General features: G+C 37.6%; 1 protein-coding gene across 4 annotated transcripts in view; it reads right to left on the bottom strand.

Annotated features, from left to right (window-relative positions):
- Positions 1-13,991, bottom strand: part of NFU1 (NFU1 iron-sulfur cluster scaffold) — a 39,235-nt gene extending 25,244 nt beyond the window's left edge. For 2 of the 4 annotated variants that reach the window (XM_037807210.1, XM_037807209.1), the window contains exons 1-3: positions 13,862-13,991; positions 10,804-10,907; positions 7,703-7,838 (exon numbers count right to left, since the gene is read on the bottom strand). In XM_037807210.1, coding sequence (XP_037663138.1) covers positions 7,703-7,838; positions 10,804-10,907; positions 13,862-13,923 — 302 coding nt within the window. In that variant the 5' untranslated portion in view covers positions 13,924-13,991. Of the gene's footprint in view, positions 1-820; positions 935-7,702; positions 7,839-8,087; positions 8,181-10,803; positions 10,911-13,861 lie in introns of those variants that run through there. The other 2 variants (XM_037807212.1, XM_037807211.1) reach the window with 2 other exon arrangements.
- Positions 13,992-18,017: the final 4,026 nt, after the last annotated feature.

Here is an 18,017-nt window from a genome sequence, read left to right as displayed (position 1 = left end):
TGCCATGCTGAGCCCTCTGTCTTGGGGCTTGGCCCTATGAAGCTTGTTATTCAAAGGAGAGGCTAAACCTGCTTATAATTGTGCCTAAGAGTCTTCCCAAGGACATCTTTGTTGCTCCTCTCTAACTAAGCCACCTTGGCAGATGATCTCACTGCCCTCCCCTCCATGTGGGACCTGACTCCTAGGAGCGTAAATCTCATTGTGACGCAGGATATGACACCCAGGGATGAATTTGGACCCGGCATCGTGTGACTGAGAACATCTTGACCAACAGGGGGATGCAAAATGAAACTATATAAAGTTTCAGCAGCTGAGAGATTTCAAACGGAGTCGAGAGGTCACTCTAGTGGACACTCTTATGCACTATACAGGTAACACTTTCTAGGTTTTAATGTATTGGAATAGCTAGAAGTAAATACCTGAAACTACCAAACTCCAACCCAGTAACCTTGACTCTTGAAGATGATTGTATAACAATGTAGATTACGAGGCATGACAGTGTGATTGTGAAAACTTTGTGGGTCACACTCCCTTTATCCAGTGTATGGAAGGATAAGTAGAAAAATGGGAACAAAAACTAAATGAAAAATAGGGTGGGATGGGGGGTATGATTTGGGTGTTCTTTTTTACTTTTACTCTTTATTCTTATTTTGATTCTTTCTGGTGTAAGGAAAATGTTCAAAAATAGATTGGGGTGATGAATGCACAACTATATGATGGTACTGTGAGCAGGTGATCGTACACCATGGATGACTGTATGGTATGTGAATGTATCTCAATAAAACTGAATTTTAAAAAAAAAACACAACAATGTACATACCTTAATTAAAATGTGACACAAAGACATGAAGTGAGCACATGTTGGGAAAATGGCACCAATAAACTTGCTTGGTGCAGGATTGCCACAACCTTCAATTTGTAAAAAAGGCAATATCTGTGAAGCGCAATAAAGTGAAGCACAATAAAATAAGGTATGCCGGTACAATACTAAGAACAAAACAATATTCCAAATGTAGTCTGACTTGTTCAGAGGACAAAGACTGTTACCCCGTTGAGTTGGACACTATGACTATTAAACTTCAAATGGCTTCATGAGAGTTACCATCATATCCCCACTTGAATAACTAAAAGACCAGATTCTTCCATCCCATAATCATGCTACTCATTTTTTTAATTTTATATTGTACTAACATATATACAACCCAAAATGTCTCATTTTAACCACTTGTAAGTGTATAATTCAGTATTGATTACATTCTCAATATTGTGCTACCATCACCAGTATCTGTTACTCCAACTTTTTCATCACCTCAAAACAGAAACACTGTACACATTAAGTAATAACTCCCTCTCCCCATGCACAGCCCCTATTAATCTAAAATCAACTGTCTCTATGAAATTTGCTTCTTCTAGATGTTTCATGTATCTGAGATCATACAATATTTGTCTTTTTGTATCTGGCTTACTTCAGTCAACATGATGTCTTCAAGGTTAATTCATGTTGTAGCATGCCTTGGAACTTCATTCCTTTTTACAGCGGAATAATATTCCATTGTGTGGATATTCCAATATTTTGTTTATCGAATCATCTGTTGGTGGACACTTCGGATTCTTCCAATGTGGCTATTGTGAATAATGCTTTTCTAAATATTGGAGTACATCTGTGCAATTCCCTACTTTCAATTCTTAGGGGTATACACCAAGAAGTGGGAATATCGGGTCATATAATTCTGTTTTCAACTTTGAGGAACTGTCAAACTGATTTCCACAGTGGGTGCAACATTTTACTATGCCACAACAATATGGAAGTTCCTATTCTTCCGCATCCTTGTCAACTTATTATATTCCGTTTTTTGTAACAGCCAACCTAATGGGTGAAGTAGTATTGTATTCTGGTATTTTTCTAAACTTTTTATTTTGAAATAATTTCAAACTTACAGGACAGTTGCAAAAATAAAACAAATCCCATTCAGAGAACTCCAACATACCTCCACCTCTTCAGATATCCAGGATCCACAAATTTTAATATTTTGCCACCTTTGCTGCAACTCCCTCCCTCCCTCCCTCCCTTATTTGCAATCTAACTTCTGAAGATCTTAGAATACAGAGCACACATCATCCTCCTTCAACACATAATACTTCCATGCACATTTCCTACAAACAAGGATATTCACTTATGTAATCACCTTAAGTGCAATTATCAAGTTCAAGAAATTTAAAGTTGATATAAAGCTTACATATTCACATTCCAATTTTTTCTTGTTTCAAAAATGTCCTTTTGCGCCTTTTATTCCCTATTCTTAGTTACCATCCAGTATCATGTACTGCATTTAAATGTTATCTCTTTATCTTTTTTTTTTTAACTGTAGAAACATACACAAGATAAATCTTCCCATCCCAACTCCTCCCAACATACCATTCAGTGGGATTAATCACATTCACAAAGTTGCAGTACCGTCATCACCATCTATTATTACAATTTTCCCTTCACTCAAATAGAAACCCTACACAAATTTTTTTTACTAAATCCTAATTGCCCTGCTCCCCACCCCTGGTAGACTGTACTCTAATTTCTTTGTAAATTTGCATATTCTCTGGTATCTTCTTTGTGGTTACCACAGGGCTTAAATTTAACATCCTAAATCTACAACAATCTTGTTTGCTTTGATACCAACTTAACTTCAACAGTATATACACATTGTATTCCTATACCCTTCTATCCTCCCATCTTTATGTAGTTTGTGTCACAAATTACATATTTATACATTATGAGTTCAAAACCATTGATTTATCATTACTTTTTCTGCATTTGCCATTAGATCCTGTAGGAATTAAAAAGTGGAGTTATAATTGAAAAATAGAATACTACTGGTATTTATATTTACTCATGTCATTATCTTTATCAGAGATCTTTATTTCTTCACGTGACTTCAGTCAATTGTCTAGAATCCTTTCCTTTCAACCTGCAGAACTCCCTGTAGCATTTCTTGTAGGTTAGTGGTGATGATGTTCCTAAGCTTTTGTTTATCTGGAAATGTCTTAATCTCTCCCTCATTTTCCAAAAATGGTTTTGCTGGATACGGAATTCTTGGTTGGCAATTTTTGGCTTTCAGCACTTTAAATATATCTTTCCACTGCCTTTTTGCTTCCATGGTTTCTGATGAGAAGTCGGCAGTTAATCTCATTGAGGCACTGGTATGTAACATTTGCTTCTCTCTTGTGATTTTCAGAATTTTCTCTATCTCTGGCATTCAACAGTTTGATTATAACATGGTGTGGCATGCATCAATTTGGGTTCATGCTGACTGGAGTTCTCAGATCATTTTGGATATGTATATTCATGTCTTTTGTTAAATATGAGAGGTTTTTAGCCATTTCTTTTTTCTTTAATAATTCAATTTTATTGCGATATATTCACATACCATGCAGTCATACAAAGTGTACAATCAATTGTTCACAGTACCACCAATATAGTTGTGTGTCCATCACCAAAATTAATTTTTGAACATTTTCATTACCACACACACAAAAGTAATAAGAACAAAAATTAAGGTGAAAAAAAACAATTAAAGTATAAAAGAACACTGGGTGCTTCCCCCCCCCATTTTTCTACTCATCCATCCATACACTGGACAAAGGAGGGTGTGATCCACATGGCTTTCCCAATCACATTGTCACCCCTCATAAGCTACATTTTTATACAATCATCTTCAAGATTCAAGGGTTCTGGGTTGTAGTTTGATAGTTTCAGGTATTTACTGCTAGCTATTCCAATTCACTAGAACCTAAAAAGGGTTATCTACATTGCACGTAAGAGTGCCCACCAGAGTGACCTCTCGGCTCTTTCTGGAATCTCTCAGCCACTGAAACTTATTTCATTTCATTTCACAACCCTCTTTTGGTCAAGAAGATATTTCTTTTTTATCACATTTTTTTTATTGTGGAATATAACATATATACATAGAAATGATAATTTTCCAAGTTTAATTTAGCGGGTTTTAGCGGGTAGTCAGAAAGCAAATTTCAAAGAATGTTATGGGTTACAGTTCCACAGCTTCTGTTATTTCCTTATTGTGAAATACAACATATACACAAAAAGGTAATAACTTTCAAAGTACAATTGAACAAGTAATTATATAGGAAATTTCCAAAAATGTTATGCGTTATAGTACCATAGTTTCAGTTATTTCCTTATTGTGAAATATAACACAGCCATTATTTCTTAAGAATATTCTCTCTGTCCCTTTCTGTGTTCTCCTTCTGGGACTCCCACAGCACACATATTGGTACACCTGATGGTGTCCCACAGGTCTCTGAGGCTTGCTCACTATTTTTCATTCTTTCTACTCCTTAGCCCGAATCATTTCAATTGTCTTGTCTTAGAGTTCACTGATTTTTACTTCTGCCACCTGCAATCTGTTGTTGAAACCTTGTATGGAATTTTTCATTTCAGTTACTGTAATCTTCAACTCTAGTATTTATGTTCAGTTCCTTTTACAAGTTCCTATCTCTTTGGAATCCTCATATTTTTTACTCATTGGTTTCCCAATACCCTTTATTCTTCTGTTTTATCTCCTTGAGCATATTTAAAATATCACATATTTCTGGTATGTTCCAAGTCCTGTCTTCACTGATGGTTCCTGTATTTTTATCTTGTTCCTTTGGATGGGTCATCATTTCCTGGTTTTTTTTGGTTAGTCTTATAATCTATTTTAATAATTTTAATAAAAATCCATTTTAATAATTTAAAGTGTTAACCTGAGCTGTCTGTTCCTTAAATTTGTATCTAGCTAGTGATATGACAGATTTCTTTAAGTTCCAGGTAACAAAAACAAACAAACCAAAGCAAAATAACCACCATTTACATTCTTACAAAGTGGCTCTACTTTGGCTAGTGGTCTCCTTCAAAGTTTAGCCTCCTGCCAAGAAAATCAGCCCAAGGTGATTGCAAAGTGCAGGGTCCTGTCTTCCATGAATTCAGTTATCTCTTTACTCCCTATGAAATAGACTTTCTCCCACTCCTTGATGCTCTATTGCATGACTTGAAGCAGGTAATCCTCTGCCCGAGGCTCCTTTGACTTAATTGATTCTTCCCCTGCTTTTGCGGTCAGCAAGCTATTTCTGTCTGCCAGGTAAGTTCTGTGTGGATGAGACAGAGACAGTTTCCTGGTTCAGTCTTTCAGGATGCCATACAATTAACTGGCACCGACAAATTGGCACCTCCAGAACAGGGCCAGGGACCACAACAGGAGCACAGGCTGCCTCCACACCACGCCAGGGAGGAGGTGGGGGAAAGGCCAGCACGGGTATCACAAGCTTCTCCTATTCTTTTTAAAGCAGCGTTTTCTTGATTTGGCACTAGCTCAGTCACCACAATCCTTTAACTGTTTCCCGGAGTTAAGGAAGATGGCTCTGTCAGTTTTTGCTAGTTGTTCAAAGATTCTATGGGGCCATGGTGCCCTGGAGCATCTTATGCCACCAGCTTGGTCCAAAAGACTACTGCGTTTTTTGTTTTATATACATTACATCTTGCTGTACGCACTATTCTGCAACTTACCTTCTTCACGTAAAAGCATGTCTTAGAGATCTTTGCATGATAGTAAATATGGGACATTATTCTTTTTTTTTTAATTTACAGTCTATGGAAGGACAGTTTAACTCTTTGTTTCTTTTTAATTCTTATTGTGGCAACAAATACAATATAAAATTTCCCATTTTAACCAACTTTCAAGTATACAATAATCTCAGTGGTATTAATTTTACTCACAGTGTTGTGCTACCATCACTAACATCTATGACCAAAACTTTTCAACACCCCAAAAAGTTAAGCAATAACTCTTCATCCCCTCCACCCCTAGGAATCTGAAATCTTCTTTATCTCTATGAATTTGTTTATTACTGGTATTTCAAATAAATAGCATCATAGAATACTTTCCTTTTGTTTCTGGCTTATTTCACTCCATGTTGCATCATGAAACATAATTTCATTTCTTTTTTATAGCCAAATAATATTCCATTGTATGTATACAACCGCATTTTGTTTGTCAATTCATCTTCTGATGAACAGTTGGTATTTAACTCTTACTATTGGTGACTATTTAGGTTGTTTCCACACACCTTATTATATGAGTGGGTATTCTCTAAGGCAGTGTTTTCAAATCCACTAGTAAGTTTTGAACTCAATTGTGTAGTGTTATATATTGAATTGTGTCCCCCAAAAAGACATGCTTAAGTTCTAACCCCTGGTCCTATGGATGTGAATCTATCATAAAATAGCATGTCTGAATATGTTATTAGTTAAGATAAGGTCAAACTGGATCAGAGAGGGCCCTAATCCAATGACTGATGTCTTCATAAGGAAAAGAAATTTGGATACAGACCAAGAGACAGAGAGGGAGGCAACCATGTGATAGAGGCAGAGACTGAATGTGGCAGCACAAGCCAAGAACACATGGATTGCCGGCCACCTACCAAAGCAAGGGACAGGGATGGAATGGATTCTTCCCTTTAAGAGGAAGCATGGCCCTGTGGACACTTTGATTTCAGACTTTTAACAATTAAAACAGTGAAACAATAAATTTCTGTCATTTAAACCAACTGGTCTGTGGTACTTATGTAACAGCAGCCCTAGCAAACTAAGACATGTAGTGCCCAGAATTTTATTTAATGAAACAAATCAGAATAGAATAGAATAAAAAGAAGAGAAGAAGAAGGGAAATATCAGACTGTATTAAACAATGTATGGGTTAAAATTGTTTCATCAAACAACATATAACAATGAATACACGTATTTATGTGTTTACAGGATTGTGATATAAAATATTTCTTACTGTTAACAAAAAGCTTATACCAAAAACTTTGAAAAACGCTGCTCTAAGGTATATTCTGAGAGATGGCATATTTAGGTCAAAGGAAACGTACTTTTATTAATTAGAAATTTTAAAAACTATTCCTGAACTTAGCATATGTCTGGTTCCTCTAAATAAGACATATAAAATGGCTGAAATATTTTGAAGTATTTATCTATGCTATATTTTCCAAATACCCTTGGCAATGAGTATCGGGCCTAGGTTACCAAAAATCTCAATTGATGCTGACTCTAAAATTTCTTTTTTTAAATAATTTCACTAGCTATCAGTTAAAAAGAAGTTCAGTCCAACAACTTCATCTTTTATGCTTTCTCATCTCTGACATATATTCAACATGTCTTTATCTATAAATGTAAAAACTGTCTCCATTGAACAGCTTTAAGAAATCATGCTATATAACTATCATAATAACTATTATCATTTATAGTTCTTTAGTGGAATATTTTAGAAACTATTCCTTGAAACATCTAGATATTCAGCTACCTGAAGAATAAAACGAGTTAAGTTTTCATTGCTTCTAAAAAATAACAAGTTTTAAAGACCTGGAATAGAAGTTTACCATGATTTTCATTGTAATGGATTTTTTTTCATTAAGTAAAAACATAAATTTTTATTTATTTATACTACAGATCTCTCAAGTGCATCACTCTTTAGGAGAAAGGTTTCCTAATATCAATTCTTATTTTTCTTTATCTCTTACCTGAAAAAAAAATATTTTCCACACTGAAAAAAATTCAGTACACACAAAATGCAAAAGTTAAATAAGGATATCTTAACCCCCCAAATCAGTTATTTATGTTTCTTATAAAAGCAAATGAAAAACAGTAATATACCTAGCCAGAGGGGAACAAAATGCTGCAGCTGGTGTGGGAAAATCCATGGTCCTTGTCTCAAGAACTGGTTTTCCTGGAATAAACTTTAAACTGTTGGGATTTGGGGTATCTTGTGTTTGGATGAACATGTATCTCACTAAAAGAGAAAAAAGAAGAAAGTAAGTCATTCTTGAAAAAATAGTACTTAACAAGCTTATGAACTATGAAGTGCTCATTTTCAGAGACCCAGAAGAAGAAAAATTAGAAAAAAAGTAAATAAGGCTTTATTACCCATGTTGATAAAATAAGAATTTTAAAAGACAAGAAGGAAATATATCAATATATTTAGGATAACTACATAAAATTTTATATTAATACTCTACTTAAATTTAGATAGTTTTCTTACTCAACAGATTCCAGCAATTTCTTCCACTTAAGTAGGAAGGTACATCATAATTCAAGAGTCTTCAATGACTATCAAAATCATAAATCATCTCCACTGTAATAGTAACAGTAACACAGTAAAATGTTACATTCTCTACCCTTTAAAGTTCCACCATTGTTTTAAAGATCATAAAGTAAAATTAGCAATTTATCTTACAATTTATTTTACTACTATTACTGATGGCTAATATTTATTATTTGCTTAGTACATGCCAGTTACAGGGTCAAGTGCTTTAAAAGTATTTATGCCTTTAACAACCCTATAATATTATTACCTCCATTTTACAAATGAAGAAACTGAGGCTTAGAGGTGTTAATTAACTTGCCCAAAGGTATAGCATTAGTTAATTATAAAATATCATATATAAGTGGTAATCTATGCAAAGTATTTTCTTGAATATTTTGAAAATATTTTTATAAGTTCTTTTCTTGTATGTTTTCTCTAAGGCCATGATTACATTAAGAATGAATTCATTAAAGCAATAAGAGAAATGAATTTTTAATTTCTCACCTTGCTATTACAACAACTTGTAGGGCAAAAAGATAGAACTGGGGTTTTAATAGTTTTAAAACTATTAACATCCTGATTATTTATTATGAAAATAAATCTTCGGAATAAAAAAAATTTCACATCTTAGAGCAATATATTTAAATAGGTTGACAATAGTATATAATAATAACTAAAATTTATCAAACACATATCACGTGCTGGGCGGGTACTAGGCATTTTACACACATTACATGAATTAACCCTTACATCCTCCCAAGGAAGTACTGTCTGTATTCCATTTTATAAATGAACAAACTAAAGCTTAAGGTCACTCAGCTAGTAAGTGACAGAGCCATGAATTGAGACTGGCCAATTTTCGAACGCTGTCTCTGTTAACTACTCTGCTTACTGCTGCTCCTTATCAATTAATGCAAGCATAATAGGAAAATATATTTAGGCTCAGTCTTCCCATCCTGTCATAATCCTCATACCACATATTTTAGGAGAGACAGTAAAATATCAAAGCATCAGTTTTATTTTAAACTTGAAAGGGAACAAATATGGCATAACATAAGCTTGGTATAGCAGTGCTTTTCTCGTCTATAATGGAGAAGATTCTAATTTGACAGCTGAGAGTTGTTTTTGCACCTCACCACGCAGTTCCAGCTAAATGAAGTTGAACCGTTTTTCATCAATAAAGTGGAAACTGAAACTAAACTAGTATACATTTGCTATGTCACAGTCCTACAAAGATATCTGTTGATAACTTGGTGACCAGGCAAACCATAAAAGAGAAAAATTTTAGAATGATAACTTCCATGTCCAAGCACTTGACTTAAAATATTTTAACCTCCAACCAATAAATTCCTCTGAAAACTACTATAAGAGAAAGGTTTTTCAGATGAAACATTAAAGGAAGGGCTTCCACAACTTTCTATGAATATTAAGACACCTACATTCTTTTAACCCTGGGTCTGAACCGATATTTCTTGTAGCTTTTCTTAACAATTTATTGGTAAGTCAACTCTGCACATATAGACATTCTATCAACATTTGAAGAATTAAATCTGGCTTTATTCTACTCAATCTATTTGAATAGAAGTACAGCTACAGAAACAAACATTTTTAGAAATACTGAAAGGTTAAAACTGTAAATGGAAATAATCATTTAAGGGAGTATAATCTATACATACTCTCTGAAATAGAAATAATGAAAATACGACATTAACAATCCCCACATAAAGTTTTTCTTTTGACAATGAACAAAGCTATTTCAAAAGATGAATCTGAATAGGTATTTAACAAAGTCATGCATTATAGTTTAAGTTGAATTTAATCAGGTATTTCAAAAATAACTCCCAGGTCCATCATCTTTCTAAAGCTACTACTGAATATGTTATGAGGATTACAACAAAATAGAGACTGATCTAAAATATTTTTTCCTACTATAGTTGGTACTAATAAGTACCTAATGGGTAGGAATAAGCTCTCCAAAAATATGGATTAATGGTGCTTAAAGTCAATATCAAAACTAAAACCAGTGAGTTTCCAATTTGAAAAGATGACCATCCTACAAAATTTAAAAGACCAATTAAAGTGGTTTCAGTCTGCTAAGTTACTCAATATTTATGCCTAAACTATTCTGTGATTCAAGGAGACAGGCAAGCCAGCCAGCAAGCACTCCTGTTCTTGCTCTTTTACAGGAGAAGTAAGGTCTCTACCCTGATCCAGCTCATGCCTTCAGCCATAGTCTACTGCCTTCTAGCGTATGGCCACCGAGAGCTGTTCAAGGTAGTGATGGAAAGGAGGATGGGCCACAAGCTGAATCCACAGTCTTACAGATCCTTAAGGACATACAGGTATACATTTACACACACATACACATACACACACTCCCTCCGAACTTCCCTAACCACATGATGGTAGTCACAGTTGACTTTCAAATCCTGTCTTCATAACTATTTCCAACATTAAAAAAAATCTTGTATACCAAAACATGTAACATCAACAAAACCATGGTGATTAAATTTGACAAAAAAAGAAAAACCACATTCAAAATGCTATGTTCTATTTACAGGCTTATGAATTGAAAATTTACAAATTTTCATTCTTTACACCCCACAACATTCTAGCACAATTCCATTAGCTTCTAAAACACACTTTGTTCTAAAAAGAAGTTAAATTTTACCTGTGTTATATAAAGTTGCAGGTAGAAGGAAAAGTGATCTTTGTACAAATTGATGCAAAGACTGTTTCTTAATGGTGTGTGGATTCATCTTTACATGACAGAATCTACATTTAAAAACAAATAAGGTCATTTAAAGAGATCTAGTCTTTTAAACTAAGTTTCTACTTCTCAAATGTAAAAAAAGACACAAGTAAAATTGAAACATAACCACAATGAAAATAATTACAGAGCTGAGTTTTCATTTCCCATCCACATTATTTCCTCTTACTGAGGCAGGAAATATCTACAAACAATTCAAAAACAGGTAAAACTAAAATGGAAACTCATATTCTCAGCAACTGGATAGACACAGGATAGCATTAGCATCTGGGTGTAAGAAACAGAAATGCATCTAAATTAGTGATTTATAACCCAAGTTTTTTTTCTTCTTTAAAAATTTTTTAAACTAGGTAACAGACTCCCTGGTTCAAAATTCAAAAGAAACAAAAGCGTATTCAGTGAAAAGTCTCTCTCCTTTTCTGTCCCCACCACGTTTCCCACTCTAGACATAACCTATATCGACTATTTGGAAAGGTGTTTCATTACTTCTAAAAGTCTAAAAGAAAGTGTATTATTCTCCAAACTGTTAAAGAAGGTAAATATATATATACTTTTTGGGTAAAACATATTAACCCAGTGTTGTAACTTTGGTTATTTTGCGCTGATTGAGATTTTTTGACCGACTACCTTTACATGGCTTCAACAAATTAAAAACAAAGATGGAAAGGAAAAACAAATATTATTGGAAAAGGAAATAAAAAGAGACTTTAACGGCAAAAAACTATAGAGAACTGATATAATTTACTTTAAAATCCACTTCACTTAAAATACTATTGTTATCTATTATTCAGCCATAAAAAGGAATGAAGTTGATACACACTACAACATGGTTGAACCTTAAAGACATTATGTTGAGTGAAATAATACAGACACAAAAGGAGAGATATTGTATGATTTCACTCTTGTGAAATACCTAGGTAGATTACAGGGTATCAAGTTTGTGGGGGGGGCGGCAGGTATGGGGAGTTACTGCTTAATGGGTACAGGGTTTCTGTAAATTTTGATAATGGATGGTGGTAATGGCAGTACAATATTGTGAATGTAATTAATATCACTGAACTGTACACATGAAAGTGGTTAAAATGGGAAATTCTGTGTTGTACATATGCTACCACAATAAAATGTAAACAGTATTATTGCTATCCATTACAATTGTCATTTTACAGGAATCACTGAAGAATTTTAAGCACAGGAGTCACCTTTGTGATCATCTATATAATCATTCTTTTTTTCTTTTTTCTGATTATTTGCCATCTTAGGAAGGAAAAAAGGACAGAAGCTGTATCATTATTTTTTCTTACAAAACTGATATTCTGGTTGTCATGAAGCAAGAATGAACACCAATTAACTAGAATAAAGATTGCCTTACAATTTTCCCTTCCTTCAATAATCTTTAAATGCTATTTATGAACAAAATACTACTTTAATTGGGCTAATGTGTGTGTAACCCAGAGAGTTTCTCAGATACTACAGGAGAGATTAAAGGTCTGGTACTGAGGATTCAGTAGAACAAAGCAAGCATTAGTTACAAAGTGGAAACAACCCTGAATAGGGAATCAAGGAATCTGGGAGGCCCTGACTACCACTCCCCACATTGGCTCCAAACAGAATTGGTCATGAAAAGTTCTGTCACCTTTTTCAATCACTTGACTCTATTATAACTCTCAAGACTTTGTCATTATTTGCAATGAATCTTTTCTTACTAGACTGGGAATTCATCAAAGGGAGGGAATGTCCTCATTTCTGTCCCCAGCAGCTAGCACAATGGCCTCAGTTCCTCATTCCAAAAGTAAGGTAATATTCATTGCTATCATAAATATCAGGGTAAAGATGGGTCAAGAAAATCCATGCAAAGTGCTTAAAACAGTGCCAGGCCATGTAATAAGTGCTCCATGAATATTAGCTACTACTCTTATTATGTAATACATGCCCAATACTTAATTACTCATTGAATAAATGAAATTCAAGGTTTGGGGTAAGAACACCTTTACCTATAGTTCATTTCCTAACTCTTGTCGTCTTGTTGTGACTATTCTGGAATTTGAACATACACTGGAAGACAGTATTTTAGTCCCTTCAGTTCAGGAAAAGGAAATAAGGCAGCAGAATGGATAAATATTCTGACATAGGTGGATTTAAAGTAAAACAAATGTATGAGTAAATTAAATTATTCAAAACCTATGAGAGGGAGACAGGAAGTGACGGACAAAAAAAAAACTTTTATAAACTTAATTTTTTTAAGGAAATGTATTTAAACTTTCATAATATCAGCAGCATTAAAACTCCTAATACCTAATGCCAAAATGTCTGTTAGGTCTTTTTCTCTTTGTTCAGAAAGCAAAATTAGGGCAGGACACCTAAGTAAGTCCTCAGAGCCTTCCACCTAATCAATGTTAGCAGATGACACTGGGGTCAAACTCAAATGGCTCTGCAAGGAATTGTTAAGAAGAGAATGAAGCTGGCCTAAGTGGAGGAAATCTAGGTATCTGGATTCTCATCTGGTTCCATCACTTAGCTGCCTGACCTTAAGTCAAGTCTCCTTTCAGGGCCTCACTGGAAAAATGGAAGAAATGGGACATGCTATTCTCTTTCGTTTTGTAGACATACGAAATGTGTTCAAAAGACAGAAGAGGGAATGCACATAGCGAAAAAGGAGGGACACAGGATTTAAAGACAGCTGTTTCGTTCTGTCTCTAGCGCCGGTCTCTGAGCGCTTCCTCGCTGCCAAGACTCAGGCCCGCGCTCCAGCTGAGACCACTCCAACAGGAGGCGCCGAGCTACCTCACCGACCCGCCGCGCACCTCCGGGCAAAACCCCAACTGCGGGGACGGGGACCGACACAAGGCTTCAGTCTGAGGCACTTCCCTGCCCCGTATGAGAGAAAGTCCGCAGGCGGCGACCGTTCTGCTGGCTAAGCCAGTCGGTACCCCTATCCGGAGGCTACGGGCTTGTTACCTACCGCCGGCGCAGCCCAGCTGCAGCGGCCGCAGCTCCCCAAGACCGCAGGGCTACCGCCGCCATCTTAGTCGGAGACTGCGCAGGCGTGAGAAGCGTCGCCTTAGCCTTCGCCGAGACTCGGAAGGCCAGCGCAGGCGCAGCCGGGCCGGGAGCGGGGCGGACACCGGGGAGCGTGAACCCTGCAGGCTGCGGGCCGCGCTGACGCGGGTGAGTGGGGCGGGCCTGCGGGAAGCCGCTTCCACCCATTGCCTACCTACTACGTAAGCCTGAACAAGGGGGCAAGGGAATAAAATCCCTGCGATGCTGAAGCAGGCGCTCTCGCTAAGGCATGAGGACTCAGCGCTGATGCACGCAACCGTACTTCCCTTTTCCTGCCACCGAAGTACTATGCTTGTGCTGGTCCTGCGCTTGGGATGCTGTTCTCCATCCCTAAACCCGTTCCATTCCCCTCTATGGGATGTTGCCCGCCCTCCAGACCCACCTCAGTGACTGCCCCAAAAGGCTCCCCTGCCATCCCCTCTGAAGGGACTCGCCTTCCTCCAGCGAGCTGCTTCCCTTCGCTACTGCCATGGCGCTGAGGTAGACTTGCGTGTTTTAATCTTCGGTTAGACTGGTTCCTGTGGGCCCGCGACTTGGTCATCTTGGACAAATCCGCACAGAGGACAAACCTGCAGCTCTACACCTCGCTGATAAGCACGAATATTGGTCAGTCTCCAGAGCAAGATAGAAACGTTCATTAACTACACTTCCAGAATCTATCTTTCTCTAAGACGTTGGTTCTCAAAATGTGGACTGGGATAGTGAGAGCATCACCTGAAACCTAGGAACCTGTTAAAAATGCAGGCCTTACCTTAGACCTGAAACAGAATCTCTGCTGTTGGAGCTATTGAGGCCACACACCCAACATATCCCCGGAGGCTTTTATGGCTTCTAGTGAAGTCTTAAGGGGGTGGGTGGAGCGGGTGGCCTGGACACGGAGGAGATAGACTCTTCTGGGTGCAGTTTACATTCCCAAGGCCCTTGTTTGCTTCCAACCCCTGTCTCTTCAGTGATACATTCTAGATCTCAGTTTAGGTTTCTTACTCTCTGAGACTAAAATCAATTGTAAAATGTGCCTCTTCCATCCAAAAACAGGCTCTGGTTAGAGAATAATCTTCTGATCTTCAACTTCAACTTCTCTTTTGAATTCCTTCTCATAAGAAAAATCCTGCCTTGTCCCAAGTCTCCTCTGAGCTACCACTCTCTCTTTCCTTCCATTCAGAGCTAAATGGCTTTAAAGAGTTGCCTACACTCTTGGTCTTCCATTTTTCAACTCTGACTCTTCAAACCACAGAAACCACAAACCACCATTCCCAAGGAACTGCTCTAGTCGAGGTCACCCACAAACTCCCTGTTGCCAAACCTGAAGGACCCTTCTAGGTCCTTGCTTTTCATGACCACTGCAACATCAGATGCTGATGATCACTACTTCCTTTTAACAGGCTTGGGTTTTGTCTTCCCTGGCACGACAACTGCCTATTTTTCCTGCTATATTTCTGGTTACTCCTCAGGCTCCTTTGCAGGTTTCATCTGCCCACCCCTTAAATGTCGGTGCTTTGTGGGACCTGATCCCAGGCCCTCTTCTACTCTTTTGTGATTAAATGACAAATTTCATTCACTCCAGGGAGCTTTTATCAATGAGCACTTCCACCAGCCACCAGAATAAGTGTTTCTCTCCCTTGGCAGAACTGGATTTAAAAACAAACAGGATGGCGGATTAGAAGAGACAGAGCAAAATTCTGCTCTGTGAAAAACACTGAAGGACAGAAAGCACTCCAGAACAGCAGTTCAGGCATTCCACAGGCTGGGCAGGGACTTATATGCCCATGGTGAGTGTGTACTTGGAGAAGCCGAGAGACTGCATTTAAGACCAGTGAGTGTTCAGCCTGGGAAACAGGCAATTGGAGCCAGATGATAAGCGTGGAGGGAAGCAGCCTTCCATGCCCCAGGCACCCTCCTCAGCACTTGGCTTGGGTGATAACTCTTTGCAGACCCATGGCCAAGAGCCCCTGTGCCAGGGACTGGCAGTTGGAGCAGGCAGACGAGTGTGGAAGGGGGCAGCTTTCTATACCCCATGCAGCCATGTTGGCAGTTGGCTGGGGAGATGACCCTTCATAGCCCCACAGCTGAGAGTTTCCTTGAAGGAATTCAAGATTTGATGGCCTTGTGATGGCGGCCACTCTTCCTCCATGGAAGCCCGTGGTGTGCACAGCCTAGAGGCAAGGGCACTGCACAGAAGTGCCGGAAGCCCTCCCCCAATCCCAGAGACTCATGGGCGCCCAGCAGAGAGGGACTGTGGGGCATTTGAGCTGAAAGGTGAGATGCATAGCTCTGCAGCCCTTGAGTACTCCACCTGAAGCCCCAGGAATGGCCAGAGCCACTGTGTTCAGTAGCAGACTCCCTACCAAACTGCACAGAGCATGGCCTCCACCCACAGGAATTGTAGTCCCCATTGCACATGGAAAATTGGTGCACTGATTGGACTTCCACATGGTTTGGACCCCCACTCAGTGCCTAGATGAAGTTAGGGGAGAACTGGATTGAGGGTAAGAGGTGGCTCAAGAGGGCTATCTGCTGGTAGGTCAGGGAAAGTGCACGCCACCAAGCTGTAGCTCTGCCAAGTTATAGATAAATGTTCAAATAATCCTGCATATCCTAAAAGAACCCTATTAAGATAAGCAAATGCCAAGAGACCAAAAACAACAGAAAATTATAAAGCATATGAAGAAACCAGAAAATATGGATAATCCAGATGTGCAAATTAAAAAGCCAGAGGAGACACAGAACTTGGAGCAATTAATCAAAGAAGTACATACAAACATCAATGCCATGGCTCAGAATATAAAGCACATAAAGAAGACCCTAGAAGAGCATAAAGAAGAATTTGCAAGAGTAAATAAATCTTATGGAAATAAATGAGAATGTTCATCAAATTAAAAATATTCTTGAGACACATAACAGCAGGTTTGAAGACTAGAGGAACGAATTAGTGAACTCAAGGACAGGACGATGGAATGTGAAAGCAAAAAAGAACGAATAGTGAAAAAAAAATGGAAAAATTTGAAATGGATCTCCGGGAAATGATTCACAACATGAAGCTCACAAATATATGAATCATTACTGTTCCAGAAGGTGAATAGAAGAGTAAAGATCTAGGAAGAGTATTTGAAGACATTGTTGGGGAACACTTCCCAACCCTTCTTAAATGACATGAATATGCAAACCAAAGATGCCCAACGAACTCCAAATAGAATAAATCCAAATAAACCTACTCCAAGACATAGTCTAATCAGACTGCCAAATGCTGAAGAGAAGGAGAAAGTTCTGAAAGAAGCAAGGGAGGAGCAATTCACCCACCACATACAACAGCGTAAGACTTAAGTACTGACTACTCAGCAGGCACCATGAAGACAAGAAGGCAGTGGTATGACATATCTAAAATTCTGAAAGAGAAAAATTGCCAGCCAAGAATTCTTTATCCAGCAAAGCTCTCCTTCAAAATTGAGAGAGATCTTAAAATTCCCACAAACAAGTGCTGAGAAAATTTGTTAACAAGACACCTGCCCTACAAGAAATACTAAAGGGAGCTCTGCCAGCTGAGAAAAAAAGAAAGGAGAGAGAAGCCTGGAGAAGGACACAGAACTGAAGAGTATTAGTAAGGGTAACTTAAAGGAAATAGAGATGGGGGGGAAATAGATCTGACAAATAAAAACCAAAGGATAAGATGGCTGTTTTTAAGTACTGCCTTCACAGTAATAATGTTGAGTGTGAATGGACTAAACTCCCTTATTAAAAGATATAGATTGGCAGAATGGATTAAAAAATATGAACCATCAATATGCTGTTTACAACAGACCCATCTTAGACCCAGCAACAAAAAGATTGAAAGTGAAAGGTTGGAAAAAAATATTCCATGCAAGCTACAGCCAAAAGAAAGCAGAGATAGCAATACTAATTTTGGATAAAGTAGACTTTAAATGCAAGGATGTAATAAGAGATAAAGAAGGACACTATATACTAATAAAAGGGACAATTCATCTAGAAGAAATCACAATTATAAATGTTTATGTAACCAATCAAGGTGCTCCAAAGTACATGAGACAAGCATTGGCAAAACT

This window comes from Choloepus didactylus, chromosome 17 (genome assembly GCF_015220235.1).
Source record: "Choloepus didactylus isolate mChoDid1 chromosome 17, mChoDid1.pri, whole genome shotgun sequence".
In the NCBI taxonomy this organism is placed as follows: Eukaryota; Metazoa; Chordata; class Mammalia; order Pilosa; family Megalonychidae; genus Choloepus; species Choloepus didactylus.
This window is presented reverse-complemented; position numbering and strand designations above follow the sequence as displayed.